Source organism: Protopterus annectens, chromosome 6.part0 (assembly GCF_019279795.1).
Source record: "Protopterus annectens isolate FY-2018-M chromosome 6.part0, PAN1.0, whole genome shotgun sequence".
Taxonomy (NCBI): domain Eukaryota; kingdom Metazoa; phylum Chordata; order Ceratodontiformes; family Protopteridae; genus Protopterus; species Protopterus annectens.
Genome location: NC_056737.1, coordinates 1,306,989,047 through 1,307,008,334, shown reverse-complemented (window position 1 = coordinate 1,307,008,334; position 19,288 = coordinate 1,306,989,047). Strand labels below are relative to the sequence as shown.

The 19,288-nt window shown below is 42.6% G+C and overlaps 1 protein-coding gene across 2 annotated transcripts in view; it reads left to right on the top strand.

Annotated features, from left to right (window-relative positions):
* The window catches only part of MMADHC (metabolism of cobalamin associated D), a 287,294-nt gene that overhangs the window by 240,681 nt on the left and 27,325 nt on the right, over positions 1-19,288 (top strand). For both annotated transcript variants that reach the window (XM_044074878.1, XM_044074877.1), the window contains exon 7: positions 2,740-2,826. In XM_044074878.1, the coding sequence (XP_043930813.1) occupies positions 2,740-2,826 (87 nt within the window). The remainder of the gene's footprint in view (positions 1-2,739; positions 2,827-19,288) is intronic.

The following is a 19,288-nucleotide window of genomic DNA, read 5'->3' as shown; positions in this document are numbered from 1 at the left end:
GTTCTTTTTTTTGTGGGAAAATAGTCAAATCATTTTTTACTATGTACAAATCTTGTTCTTAGTAACGTTTTGTTATACATTTTTGTACTGTTGTTTTTAATTTACTTGTAATATTCAGTTTCTAAAGTGACATTGGCCAAATGGTTGACTGATTGTATTACATTTGTTTATGAAAAAGTGGGTTTGCCCTTACCAAAACCACCAAAGGTCCATTCCACTAGATGTATGGCGACTTCCTCAGCATTTTTGTCAAGGACTTCACTGGTTGAAATCTTTGCAGCTGCAGCTTTGGCTAACACTCTTACCTTTATTACTCATTACAGACTGGATCTGGTCTCTAGGGGAAGAGCAGCCTTTGACTCAGTTGTGCTCCGGAATATCCTCTGTCCCAACAGTTGGGGAATGCATGTAAATGGCAACATCAGATAAAAAGGTTGTGTACTCACCATAAAGTTCCACCATAACGTTTCATCTCTGTTGTAACTTTCCACCCACCAACCCCCTCCTTGCTTTACTCCTGGAAAGATTGAAGGGTATTGGAGGAATCTCTGCTCCTTGTTTGAGCTCCAGTTTCCATTCTTTCTTTATTTTCCACTGCTCTGTAGGTCTGTGGGCAGCAAACTAGGTCTGAGGTATGTTAAGTGACTAGGGCATTATGGGTGAAGGGCAGAGATTGAGAGTTCAAATGTTCTGCAGTCTGGAAGAAGTGGCTGAGTTGGATTTACATATCGGATCTGAACCCAGCAGTTGAAAAAGAATGAAAATGGGCAACACAGATGGAACATTATGGTGAATACATAACTTTTAGCAAACCCTGCAGTAGTATCTGTAAAAAGGGTGAGAGTTCCAAGTGAAATCCTGGGCTCAGTATAAACTCCATCAGTAATGAGAGCATACTCTTGGATCATTTTAGACATAACCTTTTCATCTAATTTGTAACCATTTATAGTATTTTCATAAAGTATGCTTAAAAAAAGCTATGAATAAAAATGCAACAATTTATCTACTGCAGCCCTTTCCACTCTCCAGATTTTGTTTTCAGAAAGCAGTCTTCATTGATATTTTTGGTTATGTTCACAGAAAAAAATATCTGTTTCTTCTACACAATAGTGCTGTCTCTCTGGTACTGTAATTGATGGGGCAGCCTTAGTAATGTGATTTGCTTTGAATCTAAACTTGGTTTCCCATAATGAACTGCATCCCCAGAAAAGGCCATTTTGTTGACCAGTTTCCTTCAGGCTTTTCTGGTTATACAAATGAAAAAACTCAGAATTACTTTCATACTGTAGATAATGTCACTACTTTTACATATGCATATTGTGATTTGTTCCTTCAATATCTTTTAGATGCGCTAAGGGCAATTTTTTTATCTGCAGACTTTTCTTAAAACTCATTGCTGTTTGTGCATGGGCTTCTGCCCTCCATTTGTTCTCTTACTGCTGGTGGTCTGTTTCCCAGAATTCCATTCATGTTTGTTCATTTAGCCACAACTGCCACTGGATACAAAATCTGCATAACCTCCAAGTTTCTGGCACAGTGGGAGAGAATGAAGGAAGGGATATGGTCCCCTTGCATCATGGCTTTTCATATGTCATAAAGCTTAAAGATGTGATGTTTGATATGATTTACCAAGCTGGAGAGATAAATTCCTAAACAAATGGTGGATAACATGTAAACACACATTTTCAGAGGAATATCAGCCACAAAAGGAATAAACTACTGAAGTTTTTGATAGCATAGGATTAATTTTGTTTGGTGGAAAATGTACTCTGGGACAAGGAAGTGTATTCATCATTGGAGTTATTATTTATTATATTTCTTTCACTGTATCCATTTAACTGGGTAAGCCCACTGGACCTGTGTACCTGCTCAGGGGGTAGCATGGTAGCACTTTTCTGGGCAAGTGATTTCCTCAAGAATGCAGCAAAGGCAAATGGAGATGGAAAGAATCAAACCTTATACCCCGGAATATAGAATGCAGCTCATTATCAGTTCTCAGAGCCTGAAGCCTTTGTACCAACTCCCAGCCATTTAGGATTAACTTGTCCTGCAAGACTGTAAGATCTAATTACTTTTCTTGATTGTCTTCCATTAGCTGAGCTTTTGTCTGTTGTCTTCCAGATGTGTGGAACATTTAATTCTATTTGGAATTTACTTGGTGTTTGTGCAGTGACTTAATTGAGTCCTTCAGAGGTCTTGCATTTACATTTTTTGTGATCTTTTAATTTTATTGATTTTTTTTTTCCTTCTGAATTTTTTTGAATGCCAATTACTCCGTGACCTTTTCAAACTGTATTAGCAGAATAGCAATGTTATTTTTTCATATTTATTGTAGGATACACAGTGTAACCTAAATGGTTTGGAATTTTTTCTCTTTCTCATAATGTTGCTGCAGGTTTGAAAAAAAAAACTAGGTCTGAGAAATGTGATATTAAAACTGTTATCTAGATTATTTTTGCATGTGAATGTGTTTTCATTTGCTCAGAGTGAATGTGTGAGGTTTTTCATAAACAATTAAAGTTAATATCTGAGGGGTATCACATGGGGTGCATATGGTGAGTGCTTTATTGTCCATTAGCAATTATGTTTTTTGGTGATGCTTTAATTTAGTAAAACTTTGATTATAATGCAGTTGGTTTTCATTTAGATTTACTAATACACAACAGATAGACAGTTGCTCAGCTATTTTGGATGTTAATGACGTGTTTTTAAACACATCTGAAATGTTTTCTTTTTTAGTTTATTAATGGTGCCAAAGAAATTTGTTATGCAATACGTGCAGAAGGCTACTGGGCTGATTTCATTGATCCTTCTTCAGGTCTGCCTGTAAGTTCTTTACCTATTCTTATTCTTTGTCATAGTAGTTATTGTTTCAAATTTAGGTTTACTAAAGTTCATATCTATTTTGATTCATTTAGAAATTTATATTGACATGCTTCATTTTATTTTGAAATGGAGTTGCCCACACTAAATGCAGTACCTCACTTCTGGCTAAAAGTATCAACATCTTTGCACAAAGATTTAGCCATGAGCAAGAACTATTTATATGTGTACCCCAAACAGACTGGAATTGATGCCGACAGAGTTTAGTCATTTAGAAGAAAACTCAATTATGGCATTTGAACAAAAGGGTAGCAAAAGAAAGTCATTTGGAATAAAGGGTCAGTTTTTGTTAAAGTCATAGTAAATAACTGTGAAAAAGGGAAGAATCTAAGTATGGCATGGATAAACTACAAAAAAGCAGTTGACAGTATCCTTTATTCATGGATAAAAGAGTGCTTAAAAATGTATAAGGTACACGCTACACTGATAAACAGTATCACAGCAACCATGAAACAGTTGCAGGCCATTTTGCAGTTAAGCCAAGATAAAGGACAAATTATTATTCCAAGGATAAAAATCCAAAGGGGGATATTCTAGGGTGACTGTCTGTCACTGCTGCTCTTTTGCCTTGCCCTTAACCCATTAAGCTGTCTGCTTGCCAGATTAGGTCACTACTGTAATTTGGCTCCCAGAAAGCAACAGAGTGTAAAGACTAAACCCACACATAAGGCTGCTGTTTAATCTTAGCCTTACTACAGGATACGTACCCAAAGAATGGCGTACGGCAACTGTGGTCCCACTCCACAAAGGCGGTGCTTCTACGGACCCTGGAAATTACCGCCCCATAAGCTTGACGAGCCTTGTCTGCAAAGCTATGGAGAGGATCATAATGGAACTCATAAATAAAGACATTGGGGACCTACAGACACTGGATCCTACCCAATTTGGCTTTGTCAAGGGCAGATCCTGCCTCTTGAACTTGGTCGACTTTTTCGAAACAGTCACTAAGGCCATTGATGAGGGTAAGGCAGTTCACACAGCCTACCTTGACCTAGCAAAAGCATTCGACACAATACCCCACTCGGGCATCATAGAAAAGCTCACCAGCTTAGATGTAAACCCATATGTCACAAGATGGGTTGCAAACTGGCTCAAGGACAGAACACACAGGGTTAGAGTTGCTGGTGCCATGTCAGACTCTAAGCCGGTCACGGCGGTGTCCCACAGGGCTCAGTCCTGGGCCCCTCTTGTTCGGCATTTATTTTTCTGAAGTGCAGGCAAACATAGGGGATTGTGGCTGACAAAATTTGCAGATGACTGCAAACTGGGCACCATAATTGACACTCCATCAGACACAGACATCCTCCAGAAAGGTCTCATAGAAATGGATAACTGGTGCCAGAGCCATGGCCTTAAGCTAAATGCCAAAAAATGTATAGTCATACCCTTTGGGAAAAACAAGGTAACCCCTAATTACCACATAGGTGGTAATCCATTAAACACGGAAGAAGTTATCAGGGACCTGGGGACCCAAGTTGACAGTAACCTCTCTTTTGACACTCACATTGCCAAAGTGGTTAGGAAGACCTTCTACATTGCCCACCTGATCATGAAGGGATTCACATCCAGATCAGGAGAGGTTATTGTACCCCTGTACTCTTCACTTATCAGACCAATGATTGAGTACAACGCCCCATTCGGAATGTACCTTACCTGACACCTACAGCAGTTGGAAAGACCCCAAATGTTCCTCACCAAAAGGATAAAGGGGCTCAAACATATGTCATACGATGCCCGACTGAAGAAACTCCAGCTCTATTCAGTCGCATACCGTCTGCTCAGAGGTGATCTGTGCCTGACATACAAGGCCATGTCCAACCCGGAATTAATGGACATGCTCCACCTCAAAAAATCCAAATCCACCAGAGCCACGAGAGCAAGAGACTTAAACCTCAACACGGATATAAATAGGACGTGCTGGAGGGACAGATTCATCACCCAGAGACTCCCTACACTATGGAACAGAATCCCAGTCCATGTGAGGCAGAGCCCCTCACTGACTCTGTTCAAGAGAAATCTTGACGAGTGGATGGGAGATCGTAGGTTTACCCCGGGAATCATCTCTGTATCACTGCTGGACAGAGGCACAGCAAACTAATGGGTATAGTATTCTCATCCTAAGGGGTGGTGAAAGCCACACACAGTCTGGCTAGGCTTATAAATGCCCTAGGGCAGATAGCCTAGTATGAACCTATGAACTTCTCATCTCCTACTTTGTTGATGATTTAAAAATGGAATACCTCATCAGATGAGGAACTGAACGCACAACTGCAAGTAGTGAAAATTTTTTCAAATTATATAAGAATGTCATTTGGTATTTATACATGTGCAAAAGCAACGTTTAAAGCAGGAAAGCTGCAGCACTAAGAAAACATCTGTTTGGGACAAGAATGTGATATAAAGGCACTTGAGCAGGAGGGAGTATATGAATATTTGGAAATTTAATAGATTGACTAAACTTGAAAAATGCAATCAGTGCTCATTAAGGAATATTTTAGAAGACTAAAATTTAATACTGAAAACATCCCTGTCATGTAGGAAAAAAGTCCAAGCTGTAAACCAATTTGCTCTTCCTGATCTAACTTAGTTTGTGAGTTATCAGCCCCAAATGGCATTGGATCTGTTGGACAGGAAAACCGTAAACAATGCTTCCCACTTATCTTTGGAGTCTGTGTTGGCTGATATCTGATATGACCCGTCTGTAGCGTTCCATGCTGTCAGCTGTGGGCATGCCCTCTCAAATTGGAGATTGTGTCAGAAGCTTTCTTTCTTGTTATCAAAAATTTGGAGTTCCACATGGTGTTAGCTCACAAGGAGACTCCGTCATCTACCTGCAATCTTATATCTCAAAAATTGTCCCCCCTCCCTGAATAAATTAAAACTGAAGTGGTGTCAAAGAGCTTGTCTTGACCAAGTTAAATAGTGTCTCAGCCCCAAGCACTTCCCAGATGTTTTCTCAACAACTATTGCAGCAGGACTAGGAATGGTCTTTTCTGAAGGTCAAGCAGTTGGCTCTAGAAATACCTAGGTGTTGGGATCCCACTTGTAAATAGAGAAGGGTGGACCTTCCTTTGAGAGACAAGACCCCCCCCCCCAGATTCAGAGATTGATAAACTGCATATGTAGCAAACAACGTAAGAAGAAATATGTAGGTTTGTGAATCAGAAGGACTTGAGCACTGGAGGATTTCTTCTTTGGGGATACCCCTAATAAGCAAGGGGACTTCAGAAGCCAGGCTCAGATGGAAAAGCCTGTTTGAGCTCTGGGTACTTGCTGTACCTCCCAGTTATGGTTGTCTTAGAGGATGTGTTTGTTAATGCATCTGTGTAGCCATATCCCCCATCTGCTCCTACCCTTTTGCAGGGTCAGGAATGCCTTTAAGTGCTGATGTCCTTCAAGAATGCAACTGACGTCGAGGAGAAGGCAACATCAGCCGACGCCGGACCCAGACTTTGGAATCCGGACGACCGAAGGGCTGCCTGAAGCAGGACAACCCATATGTAAGGACTGCAGTTGCATATCTATTGGACATCTACATTTATGGTAGGTACAAAACTGTACTTTTTAACATAAGAATTCTTTAACTGATCTAGCTTTGTCAAGCTGTGATTTCCATGGATCCTAGCAAGGGATTTTCTTTTGGCTGCATCCAGGAAACTAATTCCTAGTGACAGTGATAACAGAGTACTAGACAGATTTCTTGAAAATAAATACATATATGCAAACACGCACACTCAACTGCTGGCGGTAGTAGTAGTAGTAGTAGTAGTAGTAGTAGTAGTACCATCACTTTCCTTCTGAGCCCTGACCTGTCAGACCCATATACTTGCCAGTAAACCCTGCTGAAACAGTTGAAGGTAAGGCAGTGGGGATTATTGAAGCAGGAGTTGCTTGAGCTGTGTAATCCCTCTCAACAGGTTGCCAAGCACCCCACAAATGTGGATATGATGCTCTGAGTACACCATTCAGGGTATTTGCTACTGTCTGTGATTTGGAGTCATGCATGCCAGACCGTGTAAATATGGCACTCTTTTATGCACTTATGAAGAAGGACATTCTCCCCACTGATGGTATTTTCAGAAAACTGGAAGAGAAAGGCAAAATTACACAATCATTCTCAGACACCTGCGTTCAGGAACTACTAGCCATCTGAATCTTTGCCATTAAAGCCAAGACTGGGCAAGAAAAAGGCTGGTAAAGAAGAAAATTGGCAGGTACAGAAAAGAATGTCAGTTAGAACCAAAAGAGAAACCTGGGGCCACCAGGTTTGTGAATCCTAGAGAGATCAAAAACAAAAATACAGGATCATACACCAGTGAATCGAAGTTCACATGAAATAAAAACGTGTCGGATTCCAAAAACAAGTTTATTCAGAGCTTTCAGGATAATATTTCCTTCCTCAGTGTTCATTAAAACAATTAACATTCTTTAATGTCCAATGGCTGACCATTTTCCAGGACTAAATGCTATGGCCAATATTAAATTAGTGTTAAGGGCAAAACAAATTAATTTAAAATAGTACTGATATACAAGCATTTTATGAGAGATATTTCACGTTTTTTATGTATGTTTTATGTATACGTTATTCTATTCAAGTGATACGCTTCAAGTATTAATGTTTGCTGTATGGGAGAAGTGTTTTGATTGGGGGGATGTTCTTCGTCTTCCCTTGCTGCAGTCCTGACAATTGGGTATAGTCCGCGTCCCAGTCGGCCCGAATACCAGAGTATAAGGCTGACGTCGGTCATGGCGCCTTAGACTGACGTCAGCACGTCAGGGTACTAATGCGCATGACCGACGTCATTTCCTCAGTCTTTTTTGCCGCATGGTCCGATGCAGAAGCAATTTTGCGAGTGCAGGTTGGCGTTCTGAGATTTTCCGAAACCGGAGTTTCAGACCGAATACAGAGTTGGCTAAGTAACCCGTTAGAACATTTTGGTTTTTCTTGCCTCAGTATTTAACCGGATGTCAGAAAAAGTGAATAACTGTATTTCTTGTGGGAAGCAGATACCGCATAGGGATTATCATACATTGTGTATACCTTGTTTAGGGCCTGAGCACGGCGTTGTTGGTTGCCGCTCTTGTGCTAGATTTAACAAGCGCACTATTAAGAGGAGGCTTGATTGTGCTAGGTTAGTGTTTGGGAAGCGTTGCAATTATACTATGCCGCCGGATGCTCCGCGCCTGCTTCATCTAAGAAGCGTAAGGACAAAACAGTGAAGTCTAGGGGTGAGGAACCGGCAGTCCCGGACGTCGGTCCTTTAGAAGGCTCAGGGGAGCCAGAGGTTTTGCCAGGAGTCTCTATGGAGTCTCAGGCAGATACTTTACTGTTACAGGATGTGTCCTCTCAGGAGGTAGGCCAGGCTGAGGGGGCTTCTCAGGTAACTGTTCTTCCCTCTCTTCCCAAGGTAGTTAGGGCCTCTCCTTCTGTTGCCAAAGCTTCTTTTAGAGGAAGGCCAAGTTCAGCTTCTGTAGGGGCTTCTCCTAGCATTTCGGGCTCTGTGCCTAAGAAACATATGCTTAAAATGGCGGAAGATTTGATTACTCTGATTAGAGGTTCTCTGCCCCCACCTGATAAGAGGCCTAGGGTGGAACAGGAGTTTGATAGTTTTGAACAGTGTTCACAGGCTTCAGAGTCTTCTGTGGAAGACTTGCAAGAGTTTCCTACTTATTCTGATTCTGATGTGGATGATTCCACTCCTTCAGCTTCTCCTCCTGAGGATTTTTCATTTTCAGAGACTCTTCACTCCATGAGGGAGCACTTTAAATGGGAAGGCCAAGATTACTCTGACTCCAGAAAAGGCTTAGGGAATTCTTGTTTTGCCCCAGCATAGGCCCTTAGCTATTCCTCCTGTGTTGAATGTGGTGGAGGATGTTTTTGCAGAGGCTTCTCTGAACCCTGATTCCTTGCCTCCTGCTCCTGTTAAGCCTGATAGGTATTATAGGGTGCCCGAAGCTCATAAGTATTTGTTTAAGAGTCCCAGGGCGGACCCAGAAACTGTTTCTCAGGGGCCTAAAGGTGTTAAAGCTTCTGTGGTTAAAAATCCTGTACCCTCTGATAAAGAGGCAAGGGCTTTGGATAGGTGGGGTAAGAAAGTATATACTTCTTCCACTCTAGCCATGAGGCGTTGAATTGTCAATTTCATATGCTGAAATATCAGAATTATCTCCTTTCACAATTGAAATCTAAGGTGGATGCTTTGGCGGAAGGTATTGAGTGTAAAGAATTGCTGGATTTGGTTCATGTGTCTGAACAAGTGGGTAAGCATTCTTTGCAGTGTGGTTTTGATGCTGTTCAGGCCTCCTCGAGGGTGGCTGCTACTAGTTCTGTTCTTCGCAGACATGCATGGTTGAAGGATCAGAATTTAGCTGAGCATGTTAAGACCAGGATTTTGGATGCTCCTTTACAGTCTGATGTGTTGTTTGGACCGCCTGTGGAAGCAGTTTTAAAGAAAATGGAGGACAAAGCTAAGTCTATGCAGACTGTTAAAGATTTTTTGCAGGTGCAGCCTCCGAAGTTTAGTAGAAATTGGCCTGCTAAGGGGTGGACATATCCTGCTTATGGTTCCCAGTCTAGGGGTAGGTCTAGACGTGGTAGGGGCAGGGCTCAAGGTTCGTTAGGCCTAGATCAGACAGTTCACCTGCTCAGACTTCTGGTGAGGGCAGGGTCAGTCCTTTCGTAAGCAGAACCAATGACCTGCCTTTTCAGCTGCCAGTGGATTCTCGTCTGGCAGCTCCTTTGGGAGGAAGATTGTCTCTTTTCAAAGAAAATTGGGATTTAATCACTCAAGACAGATGGGTGCTGGATATCATTCATCACGGGTACAGATTTTATTTCCACACAATGCCCCTTTCAAAGGCATGCCAGATGTTCCTCCTCCACAAAGAAAAGAGGCTCACAAGCAAGTTTCTCAGTTACTCCAGATAGGGGCTATTCAGCCAGTCCCTGTGTCAGAAAGGGGCTTCGATTTTATTCTCGCCTGTTCCTAGTGCCAAAGAAGGGGAACACGTGGAGACCAATTTTGGATTTATCTATCCTCAACACTTATCTGGACATTCCCAAGTTCAAGATGTTGACGTTACAGCAACTGTTACCTCTGCTGGGCAAGGATCACTGGATGGTAACTTTGGATCTCAAGGAAGCTTACCTTCATGTGCCCATAAGGCTAAGTTGCAGAAAGTATCTGCGGTTTCGAACTGGAGATTTTCATTATCAGTTCTCTGCATTGCCCTTTGGCTTATCTACTGCCCAGAGTATTCACAAAGGTTCTGGCTCCAGTGATAGCTTACTTCAGGCTTCAAGGCATTCAAATTTATCCTTACTTGGACGACTGCCTGATTCTGGCTCAAGAAAAGGAACACCTTCTACAGCATCTGGAATATGTCATAGCAGTGCTAAGATGCCTAGGGTATTCTGTGAGCGAAATAAAGTCCAGTCTAGTACCCTCTCAAGACATGTGCTTTCTGGGTGTGAGACTGAATACAGCAGCCCAGATGGCCTTTTTAACCCCGGACAAACAAAAGAGTCTGTCACTTTACTTCCATCAACTATCTCATCAGTCCGTGCTGACTGCAAGGACAGTCCTTCAAGCATTAGGGTTCATGGCATCTTGTATTCTGGTGCTTCCCAATGCCAAACTGCATATGAGGAAGCTGCAATGGTATCTCAAAATGTATGGACACAGCACTGCCAAGATTTGGACACTGTCATTCAAATAATACCTTGCCTTCAAAAGGAATTCTTGTGGTGGGCTCAGGAATGTCACCTAAACAAGGGACTCTCTGTGACCCGGCCAGAGGCGAGTCAGATTTTAACGACAGATGCCTCGGACACTGCTTGGGGAGCTCATCTAAATGGAAAGTGGATACAAGACAAGTGGCCTGCCAGACTACAGCATCTACATATCAACATGAAGGAGATGTTAGCAGTCCAGTTTGCATTGATGGCGTTCAAGGAGTTACTTCTTCCAGGGCAGGTGTTGATTCTGACAGACAACACAACTGTCATGTGGTACATCAACAAGCAAGGGGGAACACATTCTTATCCTCTATGCAGGCAAGCAATGATTTTATGGGAGACTGCGTTAAGCCTGCAACTGACTCTTCAGGCAAGGTTTCTGCCAGGAGCACAGAACTCCTAGCAGATGTATTAAGCAGACAAATCATGGATCCCCACGAGTGGAAACTGGATCTTCATGTATTTCAGAAATTGACAGTGTCATGGGGAACTCCAGACATAGATCTGTTCGCTTCTCCACTAAACCACCAGCTGCCAAAGTATTGCACAAAGGGGTTTCATCACACAGCTTGGAAAGTGGATGCTCTGTCTTTCAGTTGGAAAAACCTTCATGTCTATGCCTTTCCACCTCTACCTCTTCTTCCAAAGGTATTACTAAAGGTCAGACAGGACAGGCCAAGGATGATTTTGATAGCTCCAGATTGGCCTCGGCAACACTGGTACCCACTTCTAAGGAGTCTTGTAAAGAAGCCTCCATGGCCTTTACCTCTGATTCCTCATCTGTTATCTCAGAAGGACGGTCATCTGCTCAATGTCAAGCTTCAATCTCTTCATCTCACAGCTTGGCATATTCTGTGTTGAAGCATGGTAGGTCTCAGCTTCCTCAACAAGTTTTAAATGTGATTATGGAAGCTAGAAGGCCTAGTACTAGGAGAGTGTACGCAGAAAAATGGAAGAGATTTTTATTTTGGAGTACAGCAAAGAATTTGGAGATTTCAGAGCCTAATTTGAGTGTGGCTCTTCAATATCTTACTGAGTTATTGGACAAAGGTTTGTCTTTCTCTTCCATAAAGATTCATGCTGCAGCAATTTCAGCTCACTATGATTGTGACCCACCTTTGTTTTCGCATCCTTTGTTCAAGCAGTTTCTTAGAGGGGCAAAGAATATAAGACCCCCACGTAGAGCTCCTACTCCTGCTTGGGATCTCAATTTTGTGTTGGAAAAACTTACTCTACAACCTTTTGAGCCTGCAGCTACTGCTGAATTGAAATATTTGTCATGGAAGACTGCTTTTCTGTTGGCTATTACTTCTGCAAGAAGGGTGTCTGAGTTGCAGGCCCTTATGGCAGTAGAGCCCTCTTTGATTTTCCATAAGGACAGGGTATCATTACGTACTAATCCTTCCTTTATGCCTAAGGTGGTTTCTAGTGTGGCTTTAAACCAAACTATTCATTTGCCTACGTTTTTTGCAGATCCTCAAAATAAAGGGGAAAAGATTTTGCACACTTTAGATGTACACAGGCAATTGCGTTATTATTTGAGCAGGACTAAAGATTTTAGGCAGTCTCAGCAGTTATTTGTTTCTTTTGCTTTAAGTTCACAGGGCAAGCCTGTGTCAAAACAAACTATTTCTAGGTGGATTGGCTTTTGCATTGCATTTTGTTATTCCCATCATGGCAAAGAGGTTCCAGCTGGGATTAGGCCTCATTCCACTAGGGCTACTGCCACTTCAACAGCATTTCTAAGGGGGGTGGCAACTAAGGATATTCTGGAAGCAGCTACTTGGAGTTCAGTGCATACTTTCTCTAGGCATTGTCACCTGCCTATATACTCTAAGACTAGAGCTGGTTTTGCCACAGCTGTTTTACAAGGCATGTTGTCAGCTCCTGCTACTTTATAATTTGCCAGCCTCCCTTACCTCTGCTTTGGGATTCTACCCAATTGTCAGGACTGCAGCAAGGGAAGGCGAAGAACATAGTACAGTTTTGTACCTACCATAAATGTAGATGTTCGAGGATTCCCTTGCTGCAGTCCAATTTACCCTCCCTCCTCCCCTCTGTGTTTCAGGGTGGTTGTGTAGGTGAGTTTACATGCTTATATTTTTTGTATATATTACTGTATATATTGTACATGTTTTTTGGTGCAGGTTGTTTTTGGGACTTGTCTTTTTGGGTCTTCTGACATCTGGGGCAAGAAAAGACTGAGGAAATGACGTCGGTCATGCGCATTAGTACCCTGACGTGCTGACGTCAGTCTAAGGCGCCATGACCGACGTCAGCCTTATACTCTGGTATTCGGGCCGACTGGGACGCGGACTATACCCAATTGTCAGGACTGCAGCAAGGGAATCCTCGAACATCTACATTTATGGTAGGTACAAAACTGTACTTTTGTATCTTGTGATGTGTTTGAACATGGTATTTAAAGAATGTTTAATAATTGTTTTAATGAACACTGAGGGAAGGGATTGTTATCCTGAAAGCTTTGGCTGAATAAACCTAGCGTTTTTGGAGTTTGGCGTGTGTTTTTACTCCTAGAGGGATCAGACATGACTTAGCTTGGCTTTTCCCCCCAACCCAGAAATCTCAGAAGTACCACCACATTGCACCCCTTTGAGGTCTGAGTTTCATTGAACACAGTTGGAAAAGCATAAATCAGGTCCAGGACTATAAACTATAGTTTGTAAAGTACCCAAAGCACAGGGAGATTCCCCCTTACCTCAGATACTAGCTTTTTCTAGTTTGTCCTATGTTAAGGAATCTCCTAATGCAGGGGGCCACAGTGAGGGTACCCCTTACAGGAGAAAACAGTTTTCTACTCAAGGCTTTTCCTGCTGATGTTTGCCTAGGAAAAAGACACATGGAGGCCTTTCTTAAAACTGTCCTATTTAAATTTTAATTACCTGTCATACCACAATTCGGAATGTTGACTGTTCAGGGTTTTCTTCCTCTTGTGTCCATACAGGATGCTTTCCACTGCAAAATTAATGCAGTTTGCAGCAGGAGGGGAAACGCTGCAAGTTTTCTTCCTTGCCCTTCAGCTTGCCTGCTGTACCTAGGGTCTTCACATAATGCCTCCTTCTACAGAACAATAGGTATTCAGTTTTATCCATACCCTGATGATTGTCTCATTCAGGAAGGTCCCCAGAGAGGGGTACACAAGACTTTTCGGGTTGAGAGAGAGACAGATCTCTGAAGCAAGTTCACTGGCATCCAAACAAAGAACTTGTTTTTTCTAGGGCCATGTCTGAACACAGACTTGCAGAGAGGCTTCTTACTCAAGGACAGTGTACTCTCTCTGACCCTATTCCTACAGGATACTCTAAGAAGGGAGGAGATGCCAGTTAGAGAATTCTTCAGAGTACTAGGCTTTATAGCTACTTGCATCCTAATGGTGCTCCTAACTTACTTGAACTTGAGGACATTATAGTACTGTCTCCAAAACAGATGGTGCCAACATTTGCAGTCCCAGTAATGCCAGATTTACCCCATTCGCACATAAGGAAAGAGATGTCATGATGGTTAAGGTCCTTCAGACTTACCCTATCTAGATCGTAACTATGGACTTCTTCAGTCTAGCCTGGAGAGCAAATGTAAGGTGCTAGAGACAAGAATATGAGGGCATTTAAATGTGAAGGAAATGATTGCTGTCATCCTAGCACTAAAAGCTTTTTGACAGGTTTGGGAGAAGATTCCTCCAAAAATGCACAGACAGTACTTTTAGAGGTGTGGTACATCATTAAGCAGAGAGGAACTCCTACTTTAATTTGCAGACTAACAACGTAAGCTTAGGGGTCATCCAGGAGGCAAGCATGTTGTCATAGCATTCTACAACCCCTCTTGGGAAAACATAGCATAAAGGAACAGATGGCAGATAGACCCGCATGAGTGAATTTTAAAGATGTCTTACTTTGGATTGTGCCAGAAATAGGCCCTTTCCCTTGTCACAGACCAGATAACTGAAGAGTTCCACTGGAGAACTGTAACTCGAAGGGATAGATGCATTTCAAACTCAAATGGAAGGTCTGTTTATGCTTTTCCACCTATACCCCTGATTTGTCAGGTATTACACAATGTGTTGTCATAATCTTTTTTGGCCTGGATGAATGCTGGTTCTCCCACCTACACAGTCTTGCAAGAGAGAAATAGAAAGTGTTGCTTCAATGTGACGGCCTTGTGTCTCAAAACAGAGTCCATTCTGCATCCCTGTCTGATCTCCCTAATGATGACAACTTTAGACAATTCAGCCTAATCCCAGCATGGCACATACAGTCAGGACATGCTAAATGTTATGAGACAGGCTAGAAAACTCAATGCAAGAAAATTTTATACCTTGCAAAGTGGAAAAATAATCTCCCTCTGTTGCATGTTCAGGGACCTAAACCAAAATACTGAGCAGGTACCACTGATCCTTGATTGCTTGTCAGTCCTTCAGTCCTTTTCAAAACTATTATTTCTTATGCTGCCCTAGATGTCCATGCTTCTGCTGTCTTGACTTTACCTGCCTTTGGACCCCTTTTTACTCTAAGCCTTCTGTCCAGCAGTTTCTAAAAGGGGGTCCCCTCCACCTCCTTGATCCAGCTGCTTCTGGCCCCTGCAATTTGTATGCTGGGAGAAACTATTCTTGGTAGCTGTCACCTCAAGAACTCAGAGCTGCAAGCTTTGAAATGCAGGGAGATGATTTTGGTGTTCTACCAGGATATGATATCTCTTCTCACCAACCCCTCTTTCATGATAAATGTAGTCGCAGAGCTGTCACTGAATCAAGCCCTTAGCTTGCCGGTGGTGATCATCATTCACAGTACCTCAGTGGCATATGGGTTCTGTGCCTGCACAAACAGACACTGCCAGCTTCCCAGAGCTCAGAATCCACTCTTCTGAATCTAATACAGGATTGGCAAAGCCCCTGTCATCAGGGGAAGCCTAAGTCCTGTGACTGAAAGTCCGTTATTCAGTCTTGTACTGCCAGCTGTAGAACTCACCCAGTTGAATCTCCTGAGCAGCCTGCATTGGTGGATTACAGCTTCCAGACTCTGATAAGCTCTCTTTAGGAACTTTCCTTGGTCTGCTCTTTTTTGTTAGTGTAATTTTGATTTATTTCTATTTTATTTAAATATATTCTTACTATTTACTACTACTGTTTAATTCCTCTGGGAATTTTAACCTACTGTAGGGTTTTGTATGGTTAATGCTGCTTTCCTGCAGTTATGGGTCTTCCTTCTTTATCACTGTTGCAGTAATCTTTATACTTAGCTATACTCAGCAGGGTATCCCAACATCTGGCCAGGACACCAAAGCCTTTGCATCATCCCAGTGTTGAACGTCCGATGTGTGTCTATGCAAGGCGTGAGATGCATATGTTTTATGTGGATGCCTAATCCTCAGAACATCTTTGATGCCAGCCCAAACACTGCTTCTGATTTCAGTCTGTACGCATTCACCAAGCTGGTTCATCTGGTGAGCCTTCTAAAGAAAAGTGCCCCATTGGGGTTCCTTTCTTTCTTTTTTCCTCCTTGTAGTTTGTTTTCATGTCATCCAAGAAGGGGAAATGATTGTAACTGGCAGATTCCCCATAAAGATAAATACGAGATGTGCCTTTCTTGTTTAGGTGATATGCACAAACATACTCTGTGTGATCTGTCTCAGGCATTTGTCCCTAAGACACTCCACAGATATCTGTTTTCCCTTTCTGTCTAGAAAACCAGTGTCTGACGTTGTTGACCCTGGGGACCATGTCCGAATCCATCCATCCTGAAGTTCAGCTACCTCTTAAGAAAAAAATTTAAAAAGCATGTACTGAATCTACTGCTATCCATCCTCCCCTGGACATCCTCCTTGGGTTGGATGAAGAACCCAAGGACCAACCGGTGCTAATGACATTTCACTCTGCCGCAACCCAGTCAGAGGCCAACACTGAGCTGCCTACTCTCACATCTGCTGAGGTTGTGCATATGTATGTTACAGATGTAGAGGTGGAACCATGGCTGATATATCTGAAGGGCCTAGGGAGATTCCCCAAAGTTTTTTTAGGAAAGGGGTGCCTGGTTACCCTCATTGAATCCAGGCAGGGGTCTGACCTCCTAGATTTGTCAAGGCAGAGGTTTCTTTAAAAAATAAATGGAAAACCAAATATGTGGTGACTGTGGCTAAGGATCCTCACAAAGAATGACAGGGCCTTAATCAGTGGCTGTTGAATACCCTCATGGCTCTGAAACCCCTTCAGGGATTGTCTGTCCCTGCTGCTGCTGCTACTCCTTGGTTATCCACCCCATCTAAGAGACCTAGATATTCTGATGAGGAGTTGGACTCTCGTGAAGAATCCTTAGCATATTCCTCACAAATACACTCTCCATTGGCTTTGGATTCTGAAGAAGATACTTTGTCCCATGACTCTCCTTTTAAGGAGTTACCCCTTTGAGGATACAATGGTCTGTATAATGGAACTCTAAGTGGGATTGTTCCAAGTCTCAGTGGTTCAAAAGAGATATGAACTATTGCAAATGAGCTCACCCAGACCTTCTGCAGCCCCACCTGTTTTAGCTGCCTTGTTGGACCCGCAGCTTCTCAGGCTCCTGATTTTTAACCTCTGGCCCCTAAGAAGCCAGTCAGATTTTACGAAGTACCTCAGGATCGTAAATACTTGTATAAAAGTCTTTCATATGATTCTGCTGCTGTTTCCATGCACACAGATAAGCCATCCATATTGCTTTCCCTCTTCCAAGCTTCGGCCTTCAGATGAAGACAGCCATGCTGTGGAGAGAGATGGGGGGAGTGAGTGTATACTTCTGCTACTTTGGCTTTGAGTCGTTATCAGACCAACATGTCTAGATATGTTCTGGCTGTTCTGTCCCAGCTAGACTGGGGGTGGGGGGGGTTGACTGACATGCCTTCCACTAGCACTGGTTATGTCATGAGGAGATATTCCTGGTTGTGCCTGTAGGCATTACCTGAGGACATGAAAGCCAAACTTGCATATTCTCCCTTGAACTACCAGAATCTTTTTGGCACTGCTATTGCAGAATTATTTAAAACCCTGCAAGGTAAGGGCAAGGTTATGCAAGACTTTACACAAATTTTTGTTTCTTTTCTACCTAGGTTTCAGTGAAACTGTCCTACAAAATCTTTTTGTCTGTAGGCAGTCTGGACAACCTGTTTATAAGTAAGAGAGTTTCTATGCAGATTTTCTCATATAAACCTATTCGCGTTCTAGAGGCCAGAAGCCTTCTTTTCTTGATAAGTTTGCCTTTGATATCCAGCTGCCCCTCTCCCTCAGCCAGATTCATTTGTCCCTCAGGCTAACCTTTTCTTTCGTTGATTGGTAACTGATAACCACAGAAGCCTGGGTTCTCTCCATCCTCCAAAACCAGTATTTTATGGCTTGGAAGTCCCTTCCTCTCCTTCCTCCTTGCCAAGCTTCCTTATTTTCTATATTCCTGCGGGATCTGGTGGAACTGGGAACTATACAGTCTCTTCCCTTATCACAAAAGGGAACAGGTTTATATTTCAGAATGTTTCTGGTTCCCAAGAAGAGGTCATGAAGACCCAATCTAGACCTGTCTTATCTCGACACCTTTCTCAAAGTTCCTTCCTTGAGGATGTTGTCCCTCTAGACCCGTTTCCCTTTTTTTACTTCCCTAGGTTTTTCTGGTCTCACTGGATTTGAAAGATGCTTCCTCCATATTCCTGTATATCCTGTATTTAGGAAATTGGTTTCTCTCTTCCTGTCATTATCCATGCTCTACTTTGCTTTTTTTGGTCTTTCTACACCTCCGGTGGCATTTATCAAATGTTGGCCCCTGTAATAGCTTTCTGCACACTTCCGGGAATTCATATATTCTGTTATCTAGATGACCTTCAGACTCAAGTCTTCTCTCAGCAGGTCCTATTTCAGAATCTATCCAATGGCTTGCCTGTGCAGTAAGATTCACACTCAATCTCAAAAACTTCATGTTGACTCCCTCTCAGGACCAAGTGTTTTTAGGTTGCAGGAGTCAGACTCTTAAAGTGGTTTTTCTCTTCCGTCTCCCTAGATCCTGTTTGACTGCTTTATTTCCAGTTTCCTTTTCCTTTTCCAGTTTTTCCTGCAAGGGAATTTTTCTGAGCCCTGGGTTTTTTTGCCAAACTCCACATGAGGAAATTTCAGTGGTATCTCAGTACTGTTTCGCTCCAGCACTCTGAAGTTTCCAGATGTTCTTCGTGTTTCACTGTTGCAGTCATCACATTTAGGTTATCTGCTTGCAGTAGCCCTCAGTCGGCCTGATTTATCAAAGTCTTGGGTCTTACGTCGGTCGCTGTCTCATCTTCTGTGACGTCAGGTAGTCAAGGGTATAAAATATGCCGCCGACGCCATTACATCAGTCTTCCTTCCCATGCGGTGGCCGAAGCAGAAGCAGTTCGCAAGTGCCAGTCGGCCGACTCCTGAAATTTTTGTTTTCGAGTTTCAGAACTGAAGTCATCAACTAAAGCCAAGTACCCCGTTGGGGAAACTATTTCTTGCTCTAAACCGATGTCAGTAAAAGACAATAATTGCATTTCTTGTGGAAAGCAAATACCTCATAAAGATTTCCATTCGTACTGTATTCCTTGCCTAGGCCTTGACCACGACGTACCTCGCTGTCTGTTTTGTGCCTTCTTTAAGCAACAAACTATTAAGTTGTCAGTATATTT